At 33.9% G+C, this 18,620-nt stretch overlaps 1 protein-coding gene across 1 annotated transcript in view; it reads right to left on the bottom strand.

The window, feature by feature from the left end:
* Positions 1 to 18,620, bottom strand: part of CTNNA3 (catenin alpha 3) — a 1,725,716-nt gene that overhangs the window by 735,285 nt on the left and 971,811 nt on the right. Inside the window, exon 9 of the mRNA XM_057737480.1 lies at positions 17,890 to 18,042. Within this exon, the coding sequence (XP_057593463.1) occupies positions 17,890 to 18,042 (153 nt within the window). The remainder of the gene's footprint in view (positions 1 to 17,889; positions 18,043 to 18,620) is intronic.

Raw genomic sequence — 18,620 nt, 5'->3', positions numbered from 1 at the left:
ATATATCACTTGTATATGGAATCTAAAAAATGATACAAATTAACTTATTTACAAAACAGAAACAGATTCAGACTTCAAAAACAAGCTTATGGTTATCAAAGGGGAAAGGTGAGGGGAGGCATACATTAGGGATTTGGGATTAACATATACACACCTACCATACATAAAATAATCAACAAGAATCTGCTGTATAGCACAAGGAACTCTACTCAATATTGTGTAATAACCTATATGGGAAAAGAGTGTGAAAAAAATGGATATATGTATATGTATAACTGAATTACTTTGTTGTACACCTGAAATTAACATTGTAAATCAACTATACTTCAATATAAAATAAAAATTAAATTTAAAAAAGTTAAAAAACAAAAAAGTATTGAATTTTTGAAATCAGATAAATCTGCCACTTTGAGTGCAAATGTCCCCTTGTGGATGCTTTTCTAGGTGTATTTTGTATCTGATGTGCTGCTAGTTGATAGATGTACTAGAGCTCCCATTTAATTAATATTCTGGAGATTCTGGCTATAGTGTTTATACAAAAACAATGAAATAATATGAATCAACTGTTCATCAGAGATAAATAAAAAAGTTCACTAATAAAAGACATCTTAAAGTGAGACTAATTACCTTAGAATTTCTTTTTTATACTACTATATTTTCATTTTTACCTGGGACTTTTAAAATTAAATTAATAAAATAATAAGATCAGCTTAATGCTTTGTAAGGACCTGGAGGGGTGGGATAGAGCAGCTGGGAGGGAGGCTCGGGAGGGAGGAGATATAGGGATATCTGTGTACATATGGCTGGTTCACTTTGCTGTACAGCAGAAACTAGCACAATACTGTGAAGCAATTATACTCCAATAAAGACAAAAATAAATAAATAAATAAAACAAACTTTATTTTTTACAACAGTTTTAGGTTCAGAGAAAAATTGAGTGGAAAGTGCAGAGATTTCCATATAACCCCTACCCCTACACAAGCATAGCCTTTTCCACTGTCAACACCCCCACCACAGTGGTACATCTGTTACAACTGAAGAACCTTCATTGACATGTCATATCATACAAATCATATGGCGCACTCATGGTGTTCTACATTCTATGAATTTGGACAAACGTATAATGACATGTATCAATCATTATGTTATCATACAGAGTATTTTCACTGCCCTAAAAATCCTCTGTGCTCTGCCTATTCATTCTTTCCCCCACCCCATGGCAACCACTGATCTTTTTATCGTCTCTGTAGTTTTGCCTTATTTAGAATACCATATAGTTGAAATCACATAGTATGTAGCTTTTCAGATTGGCTTATTCCACTTAGCAATATGAATTTAAGTTTCCTCCATGTCTTTCATGGCTTGGTAGCTCATTCCTTTTTAGTGCTGAATAATACTCCATTGTCTGTCTGGATGTATCACAGTTAATTTACCCATTCACCTATGGCAAAACATCTTGGCTGTTTCCAAGTTTTGGCAATTATGAATAAAGCTGCTAGAAAAATTCATGTGAAGGTTTTTGTGTGGACATAAGTTTTTAACTCCTTTGGGTAAATACCAAGGAACATGGCTGCTGGATTGTATGGTAAAGGAGTATGTTTACTTTTGTGAGAAACTGCCTACTGTCTTCCAAAATTTCTGTACTATTTTGTATTCACACAAGCAATGTAAGAGAGTTCCTATTGCTCCACATCCTAGGCAGCACTTGGTGTTGTCTGTGCTTTTGATTTTGGCCACTCTAATAGAAGTGTAATGGTATCTAATTGTTGTTTTAAATTATAATTTCTTATTAACATATGATGTTGAACATATTTTCATTTGCTTACTTGCCAATTGTCTATCTTCTTTGTTTAGGTGTCCGCTCAGTTCTTTTGCCCATTTTTAATAGGGTTGTTTGTCTTATTGCTGAGTTTTAGGGGTTCTTTGTACATTTTGGATAACTATTTTATTAGATGTCTCTTGCAAATATTTTCTCCAACTCTGTGACTTGTCTTATTCTCAATGTTGCTTTTTGCAGAGCAGAACTTGTTAATTTAAATGAAGTTCAGTTTATCAATTGTTACTTTCATGGATAGTTCCTTTGGTTTTGTATCTAAAAAGTCATCACCATAACCAAGATCATCTAGGCTTTCTCCAATCTTATCTTCTAGGAGTTTTATAGATTTACACTTTACATTTGTCTATGATTCATTTTGAGATAATCTTGTGTAAGTTATAAGGGCTGTGCTAGATTCACTTTTTTGCATGTGGATGTCCAGTTGTTCTAACACCAGTCATTAAAAATACCATCTGCAAATATTTTATCCCATTTGGTAGGTTGCTTTTTCATTTTTTGATGGTTTGCTTTGCCCTTCAGAAGTTTTTTTTTAGTTTGATGTAGTCCCACTTGCTGATTTTTCCTTTTTATTGCCTTTACTTTTGGTGTCAAATTCAAAAAGCATCACCAAGGCTGACGTCAACTTGCTTACTGCCTATGTTTTCTCCTAACAGTTTTATGCTTTCAGGTATAACATTCAAATCTTTAATCCATCTTGAGTTATTCTTTGTCTATGGTACACAAAAGAGGTCCACTTTCATTCTTTTGCACATGGCTGTCCAGTTTTCTTAACCCATTTATTGCAGAGACAGTCTTTCCCCATTATATTATTCTTGGCTCCTTTTTCTTAAATTAATTATCCACAAGTGTGTGGGTTTATTTCTGGGATCTCTATTTTACTTAATTGATCTATGTGTCTGTTTTCATGCCAATATTATGATGTTTTGCTTACTATAACTATGTAATATAGTTTGAAATCAGGAAGTGTGATGCCTCCAGCTCTGTTCTTCAACAAGATTGCTTTGACTATTTGAGGTCTTTGTAGTTCCATATAAATTTGGGGCTTGTTTCATTTATGTGAAAGATGTCATTAAAATTTTGATAGAGATTGAATTCATAGATTGCTTAGAGTACCATGGAAATTTTAACAATATTAATTCTTCCAATCCATAAGCACAAAATATCTTTCCATTTATTTGTGCCTTCTTCAATTTCTTTCATCAATGTCTTACAGTTTGCAGTGTACAAATCTTTCACCTCTTGCTTAAATTTATCCCTAAGTATTTTATTCTTTCAGTTGCTCTTATAAATGGGATTATTTTCTTAATTTCTTCCATTGGTGCATAGAAATGCAACTAATTTTTGTATATTGATTTTGTTTCCTGATACTTTACTGAAGCTGTTTATTAATTATAACAGATATTGATGGAATCTTTATGGTTTCCATGTATAATAGAATGTCATCTGCAATTAGAAACAATTTTATTTCTTCATTTCCAATTTGTATGGCTTTCATTGCTTCTTCTTGCCTGACTGCTCTGGGTAGGACTTACAGTACTATGTTGAATAAACATGATAGAAGTGGGTATTCTTGTCTCATTCTTGATCTTAGAGGAAAAGCTTTCAGTGTTTCACCATTGCGGGCCTATCATATATGGTCTTTATTATGGGGAGGTATGTTCCCTCTACACCAATTTGTTGAGAATTTTTATCATTAAGTAATGTTGAATTTTGTCATTGCTTTTTTTGTGTCTATTGAGATGGTCATGATTTTTATCCCTCATTTCATTAATATGGTGTATCACATTGATTAATTTGTAGATGTTGAGCCATCCTTGCAATCCTTAAATAAATCCCACTTGTTCATAGTGTATAATCTTATTAATGTACTGTCAAGTTAGGTTTGTTAATATTTTCTTGATAATTTTTGCCTCTATGTTCATCAGGGATATTAGCTTGTAATTTTTTTTTTTCTTATAGTGTCTTTGTTTGGCTTTGGTATCAGGGTAATGCTGGCCATGTAAAATGAGTTTGAGAGTGCTCTTTTCCTCTATTTTTTAGAAGACTGTAAGAAGGCTTAGTAGTGATTCTTTAAATGTTCAATAGAATTCACCAGTGAAGCTATCTGGTACTGAATTTTTCTTTGTTGGGGGGGTTTTTGATAATGATTCAATCACCTTATTTCTTCATGATTTGGCCTTCATAGGCTGTACCTTTCTAGAAATACATCCATTCTTCTAGGTTATGCAATTCTTGGCATATAATTGTTCATAATAGTCTCTTCTGATCCTTTGATTTTGTGTGGTATCACTTGTAATATCTCCTCCTTCAAGTATAATTTTAGGAATTTGAGTCTACACTTTTTTCCTTGGTGAGTCTAGCTAAGGATTTGTCTATATTGTTTATCTTTTAAAGAAACAGCTCAGTTTCTTTGATCTTTTCTATTCTTTTCATAGTCTCTCTTTCATCTATTTCTACTGTGATATTTGGTTATTTCCTTCCTTCTGCTAACTTTGGACTTAGTTTGTATTCTTTTTCTAGTTACCTGAGGTGTAAAGTTAGGTTGTTTATATATTTCTTGTCTCTTACTGTAGTCATTTATTGCTTTAAACTTCCCTTTTAGAACTGCTTTTTATGCATCCCATAAGTTTTGGTATATTGTGTTTCTGTTTTCATTTGTCTTAAGATACATGTTTATTTACCTTTTGATTTCTTCTCTGACTCATTGCTTATTCAGAAGCATGTTGTTTATTCTTTTTGTTAACTTTGTATATAGTTTTGTAAATTTTCCAGTTTTCTCCCTATAACTGATTTCTAGTTTTATACCATTGTAGTCAGAAAAGATGCCTGATATAATTTCAGTCTTCTTAAATTTATTGAGACTTGTTTTGTGCCTAACACATGACCTATCTTGGACATTCATATGCAATAAATAAATAAACAAATAAATAAATTTTAAAAAAATTACCCTTACCTTGCACCATATACAAGAATTAACTCAAAATGGAAGAAAATCTCAAATGTAAAAACTAAACAGTATAAAACTTCTAGAAGAATTCATATGAGAAAATCTTTGTAACTCTGGGTTAAGCAAAGTTTCCTATATAAAACACAAAAGCATGATTCATATTTACTAATATTCATAATTTTGACTTCATTAGAATTTTAAATTTTTGCCCTAAAGTAGATACTAGGATGATATTAACAAGACAAGCCACAGATATAACAGAAAACATTCGTAAAGCACATAAACAACAAAGGACTTGTATTCAAAATACATTTAAAAACTTTTAAACAATACAAAAATAAGTAAATAAACAACTCAATTAAAAATTGGTAAAATGTTTGAACAGTCACTTCACTGAAGAAGATATACAGATGGAAAAAAAAGCATACAAAAACGCTCAGGGAATTTGTCATGAAAATGAAATTAAAGCCTTTCATATTGGAAATGAAGGCATAATTATATTCTTAGATGACATGCTCTTATATATAGAAAATACTAAGCAGTACACACAAACATATGCAAACTATTATAACTAATAAATAAGGTCAGCACAGTTGCAGGATACAAGATTAATATACAAAAAATTGCATTTCAATATACTGCAAAAAAGAAACTAAAAATGAAAATAAGAAACAATAACATTTACTATAGCATCAAAAAGAATAAAACGCTAGGAATAAAATAACAAAAGTGCAAATTTATACACTGCAAACCACAAAAGATTGTTGAAATAAATTAAAGCACATCTAAATAAATGGAAACACATTTCATATTTATGGATCAGAAGCTTCACATTAAGATGAAAATATTCCCCAAATTGACCTATAGATTCAACACAATCCCTATCAAAATCCCAGATTTTTTTCCTCAGAAATGACATACTTATCCTAAAATTCATATGGAAATTCAAGCGACTCATTAGAGCCAAAACTATCTTGAAAAAGAAGAACAAAGTTGGAGGAGGACTCACATTTTCTGACTTTAAAACTTACAACAAAGCTACAGTAATCAAGACAGAGTGCTACTGACATAATAATAGACATATAGATCAATGGAATAGAACTGAGCCAAGAAATAAACACTCATAGTCTACTGATTTACAGTATTCAATTGGAAAATAATAGCCTTTTCAACAAATGGTGCTGACTAATGGATATCGCATGAAAAATAATAAAACTAGATTATTCTTGAACATGTAACACCATAAACAAAAGCTAACTCAAAGCTGATCAAAGACCTAAATGTAAGAGCTAAAAGTATAAAACTCTCAGAAGAAAACATAAGAGCAAATCTTCATAACTTTTGATTAGTCAATGGTTTCTTAGATATGAAACCAAAAGCACAATGAACAAAAGAAAAAATAGGTAAATAGCACTTCATCAATATTTAAAACTTTTGTGCTTCAAAGAATATCATCAAGAAATGAAAAGACAACATATAAAATAGGAGAAAATTTTGCAAATCACGTATCTGATAAAAGACTTACCTCTAGAATATATAAAGAACTATTATACCTCAATAATAAAAAGACGTACAATCCAATTTGTAAAATGAGTCAAAGATCTAAACTAATATTTATCTAGAAAAGATATACAAGTATGCAAAAAGCACATGAAGTTATGTACAACATAATTAGCCATCAGAAAAATGCAAATTAAAGCCACAATGAGATGTATCCACTAAAATGAATATAACCAAAGGCAAACAATAACAAGTATTGACAAGGAATAACAAGTATTGACAAGGAATAACAAAGGCAAACAATAACAAGTATTGACATACACTGCTGGTGGGAATGTAAAATGGTGCAGCCTGGTACCATCAGAAAAGAGTCTAACATTTTCTCAAATGTTTAATATAGGGTTATCATATGACCCAGAAATTCCACTGTTAGGTATATATCCAAGAGAAATAAAAAATATACCCACACAAAAACTTGCATAAAAATGTTAATCAGAATTATTAATAATAGCCAAAAAATGGAAACAGCCCAGATGCCCATCAGCTTATGAATGGATAAATAAAACATGATATAATACTCATACAAAGAATTAGCCATAGAAAGGAATGAAGTACTGATATATACTACACAAGATGAACTTGAGAAAACATTATGCTAAGTGAAAGAAGCCAGTCACAAAAGATCACATGTTGTATGATTCCATTTATATATAACATCCAGAATAGGCAAATCTATAGAGACAGGAACTAAATTGGTGACTGCCTAGTTTAGGTGAGAGAAAATGCTTTAAAATGAATTGTGATGGTTGCACAATTCTGTGAACATTCTAAAAATCATGGAAATGTATACTTTAAATAGGTGAACTGTATAATATATGAATTATATCTTGATAATTGTCATAAAGATATTCAACATCATTAATAATTAGGGAAAGGCAAATTGAAGGCATAATAAAATAATACTATATACATTAGAGTGGCAAAAAAAAAAATTTGACAGTACCAAGTACTGGCAAGGATATGGAGCAACTGGAGAGAATGCAATGTAGTCTATCCATTTTGGAAAAAAAATTGACAGTTTCTCATAAAGTTAAACAAGCATGTACCATACAACTATCTGCACCATATGAGAAACCTGTATTCTTCATTTCTGCACCAGTCCTTCTGTCTAAAAGAGCCCTCTTTCCCCTTCTCCTTTGCCTAATGTGACTTTGAAACCAAAAATCCTTTTAAATTTACAGCTTAGAAGCCAATTTCTCAAAATTGTAATGCTTTTATCCTAAACCAAGCCAATAACCATAAATATCCCCATGGAACCCAGTAGTTTATCCCTAACATCATTTATCACATCCATATACAATTGCATTTACTTTTCGTTATTTTCTCTTAGATGGTACGTTCTAATAAGGCAGAGTCTATCTTTTCCCTGTGATTGAATCCCCAGCACCAGCACAACTCCTGTCTTAAAAAATATTTATTTGAGGAATAGGTGGCTTTTTGCAAACATAATGCAAGCTCTTTAGACATCATGTTGCTAGCAAAGAAAAATTAAAGCAACTAGATGTTCTCCTTTGACATTTTGAGTAATATTTTATTTTATTTTTTTATTTTATTTTATTTTTTGGGGGTACACCAGGTTCAATCATCTGTTTTTATACACATATCCCCATATTCCCTCCCTTCCTTGACTCCCCCCCATCGAGTCCCCCCCACCCTCCCCACCCCAGTCCTCTAAGGCATCTTCCATCCTCGAGTTGGACTCCCTTTGTTATACAATAACGTCCCACTGACTATTTTACAGTTGGTAGTATATATATGTCTCTGCTACTCTCTCACTTCGTCTCAGTTTCCCCTTCACCCCCCGCCCCCTCCCATACTTTGAGTTCTTCAGTCCATTCTCTGTATCTACATCCTTGTTCTTGTCACTGAGTTCATCAGTACCATTTTTAGATTCCGTATATGTGAGTTAGCATACAATATTTGTCCTTCTCTTTCTGGCTTACTTCACTCTGTATGACAGATTGTAGTTCTATCCACCTCATTACATATAGCTCCATCTCATCCCTTTTTATAGCTGAGTAATATTCCATTGTATATATATGCCACATCTTCTGTATCCATTCATTCGTTGATGGGCATTTAGGTTGCTTCCATGTCCTGGCTATTGTAAATAGTGCTGCAATAAACATTATGGTACAAGTTTCTTTTGGGATTATGGTTTTCTTTGGGTATATGCCCAGAAGTGGGATTACTGGATCATATGGTAGTTCTATTTGTAGTTTTTTAAGGAACCTCCAAATTGTTTTCCATAGTGGCTATACCAACTTACAGTCCCACCAACAGTGCAGGAGAGTTCCCTTTTCTCCACACCCTCTCCAACATTTGTTGTTTCCAGATTTTGTGATGATGGCCATTCTGACTGGTGTGAGGTGATACCTCATTGTGGCTTTGACTTGCATTTCTCTGATGATTAGTGATGTTGAGCATCTTTTCATGTGTGTGTTGGCCATCTGTATGTCTTCTTTGAAGAAATGTCTATTTAGGTCTTCTGCCCATTTGTGGATTGGGTTATTTGCTTTTTTGGTATTATTTTAACTATACTAATGGTTGGCGTGAAAAAGTGAGAGGGAGAGTTAAAGAAAGATGTGGGGAGGACAAAGTGAATTTGTAGCAGTCACTTACCAGACTGATTCAAAGCACAAAAGTCAAACCCTCTAAGGATGTTCTGCTTTTCTTTTGGAACTCCATGAATAATTTCACAAAAATGTCAAACAATAATTTACAGAAAACCGAAGTCTCTTCTCATGCTCCTTTTTCTTTAGACAAAGTGATCAAAGGAATTTGACTTTGTTTTTCAGTAATGGGAACATTTTTTTTAAAGCATCAAATGTAACACTTCCATCTTGCAGAAAGTTCCAAGCCTAATTGATTTCTTAAGAAAGGAATTTTCTGAACATACATAGCTATAGCTTTAACTGGGTCTAACATACATATGAAATATCCTTTGGCAAGATCCCCCTTTCTCTCTCCCCATTACTACCCTAGAATTGCTTCCAAGCAGCAGAGGAGGTAAGAGGAAATAGCTTATCTTCTCTGGGCTCGAAACACTTTTCAATTCACCTCCTATTTCAAAGTTAACCACTACAGGAAAGAAAACTAGAAAGAATCCACTTACCCAAACCAACTTCCCTTCCATATTTTACCACCTAGCTTCAATACCTGATTCTTACTATCAGGACATCCTCCTGATCTTACCTACATCTCATACAAAAATTCATCTTGGGGAAGCTTGTCTTTCAAACTTGACCTCAGAACAGAGACCGAAAAACTAGTGGTCCTTGGCATTATCTATTGGCACTGTGGTTTTGTTTTTATTTTGTTTTAAACTGATTTAGTTGTCTACACCCAGAAATCAAAAGATTTTTACATTAAAATGTATATTTCTGGGTTCTTTTAAGAAATTGTAATGTCTAAGAACACAGGGCCTGCATTCACACACAGCAATAATTGACCAAAGATAAGTTAAGGCCAGTCATTTGAGCTAGGTTTATTTCTCCACTTCATCAGAGGCCCATCCTACACAGCCCTTATACTCTTTACTTGTTTGTCTCCTACTGTAAGCACTTGAATTTGCTGCCCCTACCTTAGGGATGCTCTGTACACAAGGCTGTAAAGGAGAAGAGTGAAGCAGGGGACCTCTAAATGCATTTTAGGTTAGGAAGAATACTTCTAATAAAATGCTCTGCAATTTTTAATTTAATAGGCTTTTGTAGACTAACTAAGGGAGATAAATAGCGTAAATAACACTGATTATAAGGCAATATATATTTCAAGTTCCTAACAATCACCTTTCAAATGGACTACTTGTACTATTTCATCAGAAGATGATGCCTGATCTCACTTAGGTCTTATATCCTGGACTAACCACTAAGCATTAGCTAAGTAGTTACCCAAAAGTTATGAAGAATGACTGAAAGCAGAAAGATTTCATGGGCATAAATGTGTGCTTCTGACTTTCCACTTCTCTACCTAAGGAAGGTGGAAAAAGATTAGAGATTCTTAGAAAAAAAATGAAATCCACTGTTTGAACTTTTGCAGCTTGATCCACTTAATAGCAGGTCTCTTGTCTAAAAGCATTCAGAAAGGTTTTTCCTCTCTTCATCAAGGAATGAAACAAGTAAAACTTGGGCTCACTTTCCTTTTTTAGATTTACTGTGTTACCTTTATTCCTTTAATTTCTGCCATTGATAGAATCAAGTTGATTCCCTACTCTGTCATTTATTAGATGTGTGACATTAGGCTAGTTGCTTCATTTCTCTCAGTCAAGGTTTCATTATCAGCAAAATGATAATAAAAATATTTTTCTCAATCACATTGTGAGCATTTATGATATGAGGTAATGAGTATAAAGTGCTTTGCATGATGCTGGTACAGATTATTAAATTTTTATTTATTTTCCTTTATTTTCTTCACTTGTTCTTCTCTTCTTACTACTAAAAAAATTTACCTTTATCCTGTGAAATCCATAAAATAACAACTCTTCCAATACTTTTATTTAAACAGCCTCCTTCATCCAAGTTATCTACACATATAAAACAAATAAAAGAACTCTTCTCTCTAGTTTCTAGAATGTTGAACATCAGGAATAGAGAAGATTATTTAATCCTTTATTTTCCATTTATGAATAATTAAATTGAATCCCATAGAGGCTGAGTAATTTGCTAAAGTCACCTAATCAGGGAAGTAGAACTCATATGTTTTAAAACACAAAACACAGAAATGAAACCAGTTCTAAACGGTAGAGCTCTGTATAAATGAGCTCTATACATCACATTGTTGGAACTCACTATATTTTTTTTTAATTGAGTGAAATAGTGAGTTGATTAAAAGAGCTAGATTAGCTCCAACTTGCATAATCTGATTGGTGATTTAAAAAAAAAAAAGTCTGGCTTCAAGGTCTGGGATTATTCATCAGTAATTGTCAACAAGTTTGCTTGTTAACTTTTGGCCAAAAACCATCATGAAACGTAATATGGGGAAGCTTTCCATTTCAGAGAAGTTCTACTCATTAATTAATTATATATCAAAACATTGGGTACACAAATTCAGCAGGAGATTTTTTTTTTTTGCACATGCTGTTTTTTGGCCCGTTAATGTTCCTGAAAAACACTTTTATCTGTATTTGGGAGTTGTATACAACGGTCCAACAACTACAGTATATTTGAGATTACCTTATGAAACGAATTTTTTAAAAGGAAAATTTCATTGCTCATCAGGGGTATTGAAGATTCAAGTAACCTCTTTCCAGATAAGATTTTGAAAAAAAAAAAAAAACATGTTAAAGAGAGGAAAGGGAAGAATAATATTCACAATGATGTCCACATCACGTAGCACTTGGCATTTTAATGTGTCAACCTATCCAGTCTTACGCTTTACAATGTACTTGGAGCTCTAGTTTTTCAAATCCAACTCCTGCCTAGTTTTTAAGGTTTAATGTAAATATTGCTTCTTCATGCTGAATTTCTAAACTACTCTAATCCCATATAGTTTTCTTTCTCCTCTTAATTCCAAAACACTAATATTTCATTCAAAAATACCTACACTTGATTATAGAAAGCCTCTGACTTGTCTGTAATTTTATCACTAACCTTTCCCTGTATTCTAAAGATGATGAATAGAAAATTTATAAAGAAACCTCTAAAATATGGAAAGGCCACTCACTGTGCTTTCAGGCTAGGCTTTGAAGAATCATGTTCATCATGTCTTTTAGCTAAAAGAAGATTAAAATGCTGAGCAGTTTCTAATCCAGGGAGTGGGCTGTGACACCTGTGTGCTCCATTCTATATAAGCAAAAACATTTCTGACTTAGCTATAATACCCCTTCCCCACCAAAAGAGGAGAGCTGCCAAGATGCTCACTGAGAACAGTTGTTGGTTTGTGTACAAGTGTAAATATGGGTTTGTTCTTTTTTTTTTTTTTCTTGTTGAGTGGGGGGTGTGGAGGGAGGAAAAATGGGATGGGACTCTAAAAGCTTGATTTATTTATAACCAAACATATCCTTATTTGATAACAGATGATTAATTAAAGCAATGTGTGACACTTGAACAGCGTTCTGTCAATACGCAGCGATATTAGTAGAGCCGATAGCAATAAGCACTTCCTGCAAACAGCAAGAGTCCCCCCTAAAGTCTTCTCTCTTGGCACTGAGGCTTTGCTAAATCTGGCTTGCCATTTTGTGAGTGGGAACAATCATCTTTGTAGGTTGGAGGGAAGTATTATAATTAAATGTCCACCCACTTTTTCCTTTTTGATGAAAGGCTCCCATGAAACTTACTAAAATAAGGTACATCAAGACAGATGAATTTTTGATAAATAAGTCAAAGCACTGACAAAGCTGGCTTTTCACATAGAGAAACTTCACTAATTCACAGGAAATTTTCAGGCCTTGATCATTAACACTGTCATGCTTAATAATAATATGATAAAATCCATGGAATAAATAGGAGATTTTACCATTTAATTGGTAGGAACTGTAGTGTTCAGCATGAATTGACTTGCTGAGAACAAACTGTAATATGACTGAAAAATGAAAGTTGTTTTTAAAAATTAATTTTAGAGAAATGTTATATAGTAGCCATTATAAAAACAATGCCTTTATTGAATATATAATGGCGTTCTTCTGAATAATAATTATATTACCACATTAAAGTTACAAACTTTATCTCTGAAGTGGGTAAAGTTCTTTAAAGATGTTATCAAATCCTTCTGAAGGAGATCTGGAGCAGAGTTTATAGGGTCTGTCTGCTTTTGATAATTAATGGCAAAGGCATTTGCTAATATCACAGTGAAGTGTTATTTTAAAGTATCTTTGTACAATAGAGTAGGGAGGTACTCTACTAAATAAATGGGATCAGGCATATATCTCGAGTCCAGTTACTGGAATCATCAAAGTCAACTTTTTAGAGAGAAAGTAAACTGAATTGGTATTATGAATGTTTCTTCATTCAAGACAGATCTATTGAGAACTAGCCTCTAGACTTTGCTATTAGAGGAGGCTTAAAGTGACAAAAAATAAAATCCTTACCCTGCATAATTACTCAATTTTTTTCTTTTCAAGGTAAAATTAATATTTTAAATTTCCTGTTTAATAGGTATTATTGGTGGAAGTCAGAAGAGTTAATAGTGCCCTAAGACACCACCAGTACAAGATCAAAGTACCGGGGAGCACAATTCAATGAGCACATTTGTCATTAATTGCTAATCACTATGTGAACTTAATTTTCAAAACGCCAACCCTGACTCCTGCTCCTCATTCCCACTGTGTCTTGGTGGATCCAAATGCATATATATGGAATCTAGAAAAATGATATTGATGAACCTAGTGGCAGGGCAGGAATAGAGACACAGATGTAGAGAACAGACTTGTGGACATAGGGGGGTGAGGGGAGGCTGGGATGAATTGAGAAAATGCCATTGACATATATACACTACCATGTGTAAAATAGATAGCTGGTGGGAAACTGCTGTATAGCATGGGTAGATCAGCTCGGTGCTTTGTGACAACCTAGAGCGGTGGGATAGGGATGGTGAGAGGGAGACTCAAGAGGAAGGGGATATGGGGATATATGTATACATATTGCTGATTCACTTTGTTGTACAGAAGAAATTAACACAACATTGTAAAGCAATTATAATCCAATAAAGATGTAAAATAAATAAATATCAAAAAAAAAGAGAAACAACTACAATTAAAATACACACACACACACACACACACATAGACTAACTTGAATGTTCAAAGTAGGAAAAGCTTTGCATAATAGTTAATTCAACATAAGTAAAATAAAATTAGCCACAGGGATCTAAGTTCTCCAGTTATTGGTACTGCCCAGGGTTTTATAACCATCATTTCATCCATGGTCATTTTATATTAAACTTACTACATGGTAATAAAATAGACATGACTTCACTAGAGAATGTTCAGGCCCAATTTTTTTAGCCACTCTGCTCTTCATTCCCATTTCTTTCTCCAATACTCCAAATCCTTTCTGTTTTCTAATTATTACCCACAAAATTTCTTAGTGCTTTGTGTTTCTGCTCTGTGTTCAGTTCTACTTTTTACTATCCCTTTCGTAAAAGTTATAAGTTAACCATTATCTAAAGCATTCCTTTAAAAGCATGGAGTTTTTCTTCAAAGATCTGATAGGAATTCTTTAAAAATGGACTTTTTTTCCATTTAAGTCTTACTTCAACAAGTTCATTTTTAGATTTTAGATTTCTCTGAAAAACACAGTTGAGGTATCAAAACCCAGGCATGTTGAAAATAGCTTTTTCTTGAAGTCATTTAGAATCTAAGACTTTCTACCCTGCTATGTCAAATAGCCCAGCTTGGGAATAAGATGGGTATATGTGCATGTCTGTGTAGGGGAGTGGTAAGGAAAAGGGAGGTAGAGGACTGGTAAGCAATCTATACAAAATGAGCCTGCAATGTCCTCTGAAACTGATATGTTTAAGCTCTCCTATTTCCTCAGACTCTGCCCCAGACACTTCTGTCTCAATGTTCGTAGTGAATTAATGATGATTTTCTCTGTTGCTTTGGTTAGACAGCTCCTTTCAAAAAAAAAGAATTTTCCTGGGAGAAAAATGCAGTGCTTTTTTTTTTTTTTTCCTTCTTGATATATATAAACAACCTAGTGTTCGAGCAGTATACTTAAAAACCATTTTCATTTCCTTCTATGTCTATATCTCTTAGAAAGCTAGGAGTCTCTCAATTGTAAAAAGTATTTGTCAGATTTTACAATTTTAGAAACTGGTAGTGAGCTTAGACATTATCTTATTTAACCTTCACTTTACAGCTAAAGCAAATGAAGCCCTGAGAAGAGACGTGTAGATTAAAGCCGGCCATGATACTCTGCTGCTCCTTCCAGTGGGAGTTGGAGTCTCATGCCTCCTCTTCTCCCCTTGTGTTTGGGCAGGCTCTGAGATTGCTTTAATCAATCAAGTACAGTTAAGCTGTACTCTGCCAATTTCTGGGCCCGGGGCCTTAAGAGAATGTCAGCTCTACTTCCTGCTTCTGGCTTGCTCTTGGGACTTCTCATCTCAGAACTCAGAAACTATCCTGCGAGAAGCTGAAGCCACATGGAAAGGCCATGCATTGCTTGGTGCTCCAGCTGGCAACCACTGCTAAGCTCCCAGCTGACAGCTAGCATGCACTTTCAGTCATGTGTATGTACCATCTTGTTTGTCTAGTAGCCTAGTCAAACCTTTGAAGGCCTCCATCCCCACCCAATATACAACAACAGGCACATGAGAGACCCTATGTGAGAATTGCTCAGTTCTGCTCAGTTAACCCACAGATCAATGAGAATAATAAATGATTGTTTTAAGTAGTGAATTTGGGGATGATTTGTTAAGTAGTTAAAGCTTACTGGAACTGAAGACAAGTTTCTAAATAATACCAGAGTGAGAACTGAAGACTCCAAAGCCAGCATAATCTCATTATAATGTGTTAAGGGAACAAAGAGTTGAATAAGACCCATTCTCAGTCCCCTAGTAGCTCAAAATTCCAAAATCTGTTACTGTTTCATATTCACATGAAATAAAAAATTTTCAAAATCCTTAAACATTTAAAATAGATTCTTAGAGCTCTATCTACATAGTAATAAACTATCATTTGGTAATAAACTAAAGTAGTATTCTCAAGTGTTCCTGGAAGGCAGTACCTTACTAATAAGCGTCATGAAAGAAAGAGTACTTCAGATAAATTGATTTGGGGCAATTCTGACTTAAAGAGATCTCTTTATAGCTGGATTTTTCAGAAGTGTAAAATCTCCAAGAGGAGAAATAGATAGAACTTTTTTCCCAAAATTATGTGATCAAGGAATCCTTTGTTGAGCACCTCATGAGATTTATGTTTCATTAGAAACTAAACTGAAAGTAGGAATAAGGATTCAACTTTATTAGCAGAAACCAACTTTTACTTTCAGAATATTTCACCAAAAAGTTATTTTCATAATTTGGTGTTCCTTCAGCTTAGAAAACAGACTTCTAGACAAAAGGTTTATGATTCTTAGGGGCTACACTTAGGTGCCTTTAATGACCTGCTCCTTCTATTCTGCTCTCTTTTAATTTTTAACATTTTCCTGTGGGAATGGTTAGTAAATATTTGAGGAATGAGTACAAGAAGGAATAAAGTTAGATAAATAATAAATAATTGAATGAATTAAACATGGTAAACCTGGAAATCAGCTTCGACTCTCATTAGCTTGGTTTAGGTTTTGTATTGTACTTCCACGTAAGGTCAATTGGAATTATATCAGTTGCCCTGTCTCACAGAGTTCTTGGCAAATTCAAAGATTTCAAAGTTGGAGGTGGGGCAGTTTGAGGGCTGAAATTATCCTAGTAATCATCTATTTATACACCCCTTTCATTTTCTGGATGTGAAGACTGGGATCCAGTGGAAGTGCCAGCTACATTGGAAACTTCCTTCCCAGTCGATCCACATTAAAGACGTTGGGAAAGTCCTCTACTTTAGTAAATGTTGTATAGAATGCTGTGTTTCTAATTCAAGTGGTGATTATTTCTAACACAAGTTTTACAAGCAATTTGAGCCTCCAAATATGTATTTCACCACAGAGTTCATGACCTATATAAGAAGGTGTGGCAGTCAAAATATTTAATAGTCAGCATAGCGCAGGCACTGAAAATGAGTGTAGACACAAGCCCTAAACAACTGGTAGAGTCATACTGATGGGTACCAGGAGTATATCACTCTAGTATAAGGACCTGGTCAACCAAATTTCCCCCTTCCTGCCAGTGTTCCCTAGCCTTGTAAGTACTGTCACCTTACCGGTATTAGGCATTCTCCCATTCAGGCTTTCTCTTATACCGTGGCTGCATTATTGAGGCCCATAATACAGTAGATTTCATTATCTGTCTTCTTTGAATTGCCCTGCACTTCATAGCTCTTTCAGCAATATGCCACCCTGCCCCCAAAATCATGGGGCATTTCCATGTTTCCAGTTTCCAAACAGGAGGGAATTACAGTTTTATCATCTCCTCTTGCCTGTGCTGGGACATGGACCAATCCACCATCCCTACTTAATAATTCTGGGTTTGTCTATCCCTGTATACCCTACATTTGTGTTCTATAGTCATGTTTCATAGTTGAATATGATTTGAAAAGCTGAAGGAGCAACACAACCATGAAAAGATGGGGGATAAACAATAAAATGACGTGAAAGAGAGTATCTAAGTCTTTCAAGTTAGAATAAGAACAATGTATTTGTAAGGAGAAAACCTGTGTTTAAATAGGTTTGTGTTTGTGTGTGTGTGCGTGTGTGTGTGTGTGTGTCTGAAAAAATTACACATTAAGAAATACTGGTCATATTTTCATAATTCTTTCTAAATAAATTGCTCCTTTTCCAAGCCAATGGGGGATAGTTGATAAAATCTGAATACATACCTTCATAGTACTCCGGCCCAACTCTGCTTCATTTGCTGTAAGTGGTCAAAAAGTTTTTATTTGAATCCAATTCAGCTATAGATGCAGAATGAGAGCCCTATTCTCCTGGATTTAGACTAGTTACAGTTCTAGCACACTCACCTCTACAAGCCTGCTGGTGTGTTCACGAAATATTGCAGCATATTCTTTTATTTCCTTTTCCCTGCCATTCTTGGCAGCTTCAATGAGAACCAAAAGTGGGACTGTCGTATCCAAAAAGGAGTCTGACACATGATCTATAATAGCCTTACGGAGCTGAGGAGAAATAAAAAATTCAGTTTTTTTTTCTTACTTTCAAGCAATAGTTCATGTTATTTCCTATTTTTACAATCTCAGTAATTACAAAATTCCTTTTATATACTTTTTGCACAGTCTCTAAAATCATAATATTTAAAACTGTGTATGAATGTCACTTACAAGGCTAAAACAAGCTAAATATCCAAGAAAAAAATCATTGAGCAATAGCTCTCTTGCTCTCAAAAATTAATATTTTTTTTCTTAAATTGTACTTAGCACAGAGGTCAGATTATAAGTGATAGTTCTGCATTTTTCCCTCAAAGACATTGCACAGTTGTAATGTTTATGCATGTGTACAAACAACATGTACATCATGTATTTTCATAATTACAAAATTATAAAATGTTTTCTACCTTGTTGGAAGAACTCATGATAAATTCTGATTAGCTAAATTGTAGACTTCATGGTAATTAAACCAAGTTAGATCACTGATTATGCCAGTTGATAACAGATTAATAGAGCAAGGAGAATAATAAATGAGTTTGATGTCCAATTTTCTCCATTTGCATTAACTGTTCTTGCCCTCACACCTTAAA

This window comes from Hippopotamus amphibius, chromosome 5 (genome assembly GCF_030028045.1).
Source record: "Hippopotamus amphibius kiboko isolate mHipAmp2 chromosome 5, mHipAmp2.hap2, whole genome shotgun sequence".
Lineage (NCBI taxonomy): Eukaryota > Metazoa > Chordata > Mammalia > Artiodactyla > Hippopotamidae > Hippopotamus > Hippopotamus amphibius.
Note: the sequence above shows the minus strand (reverse complement) of the source record. Positions and strands in the feature narration are given on the sequence as shown.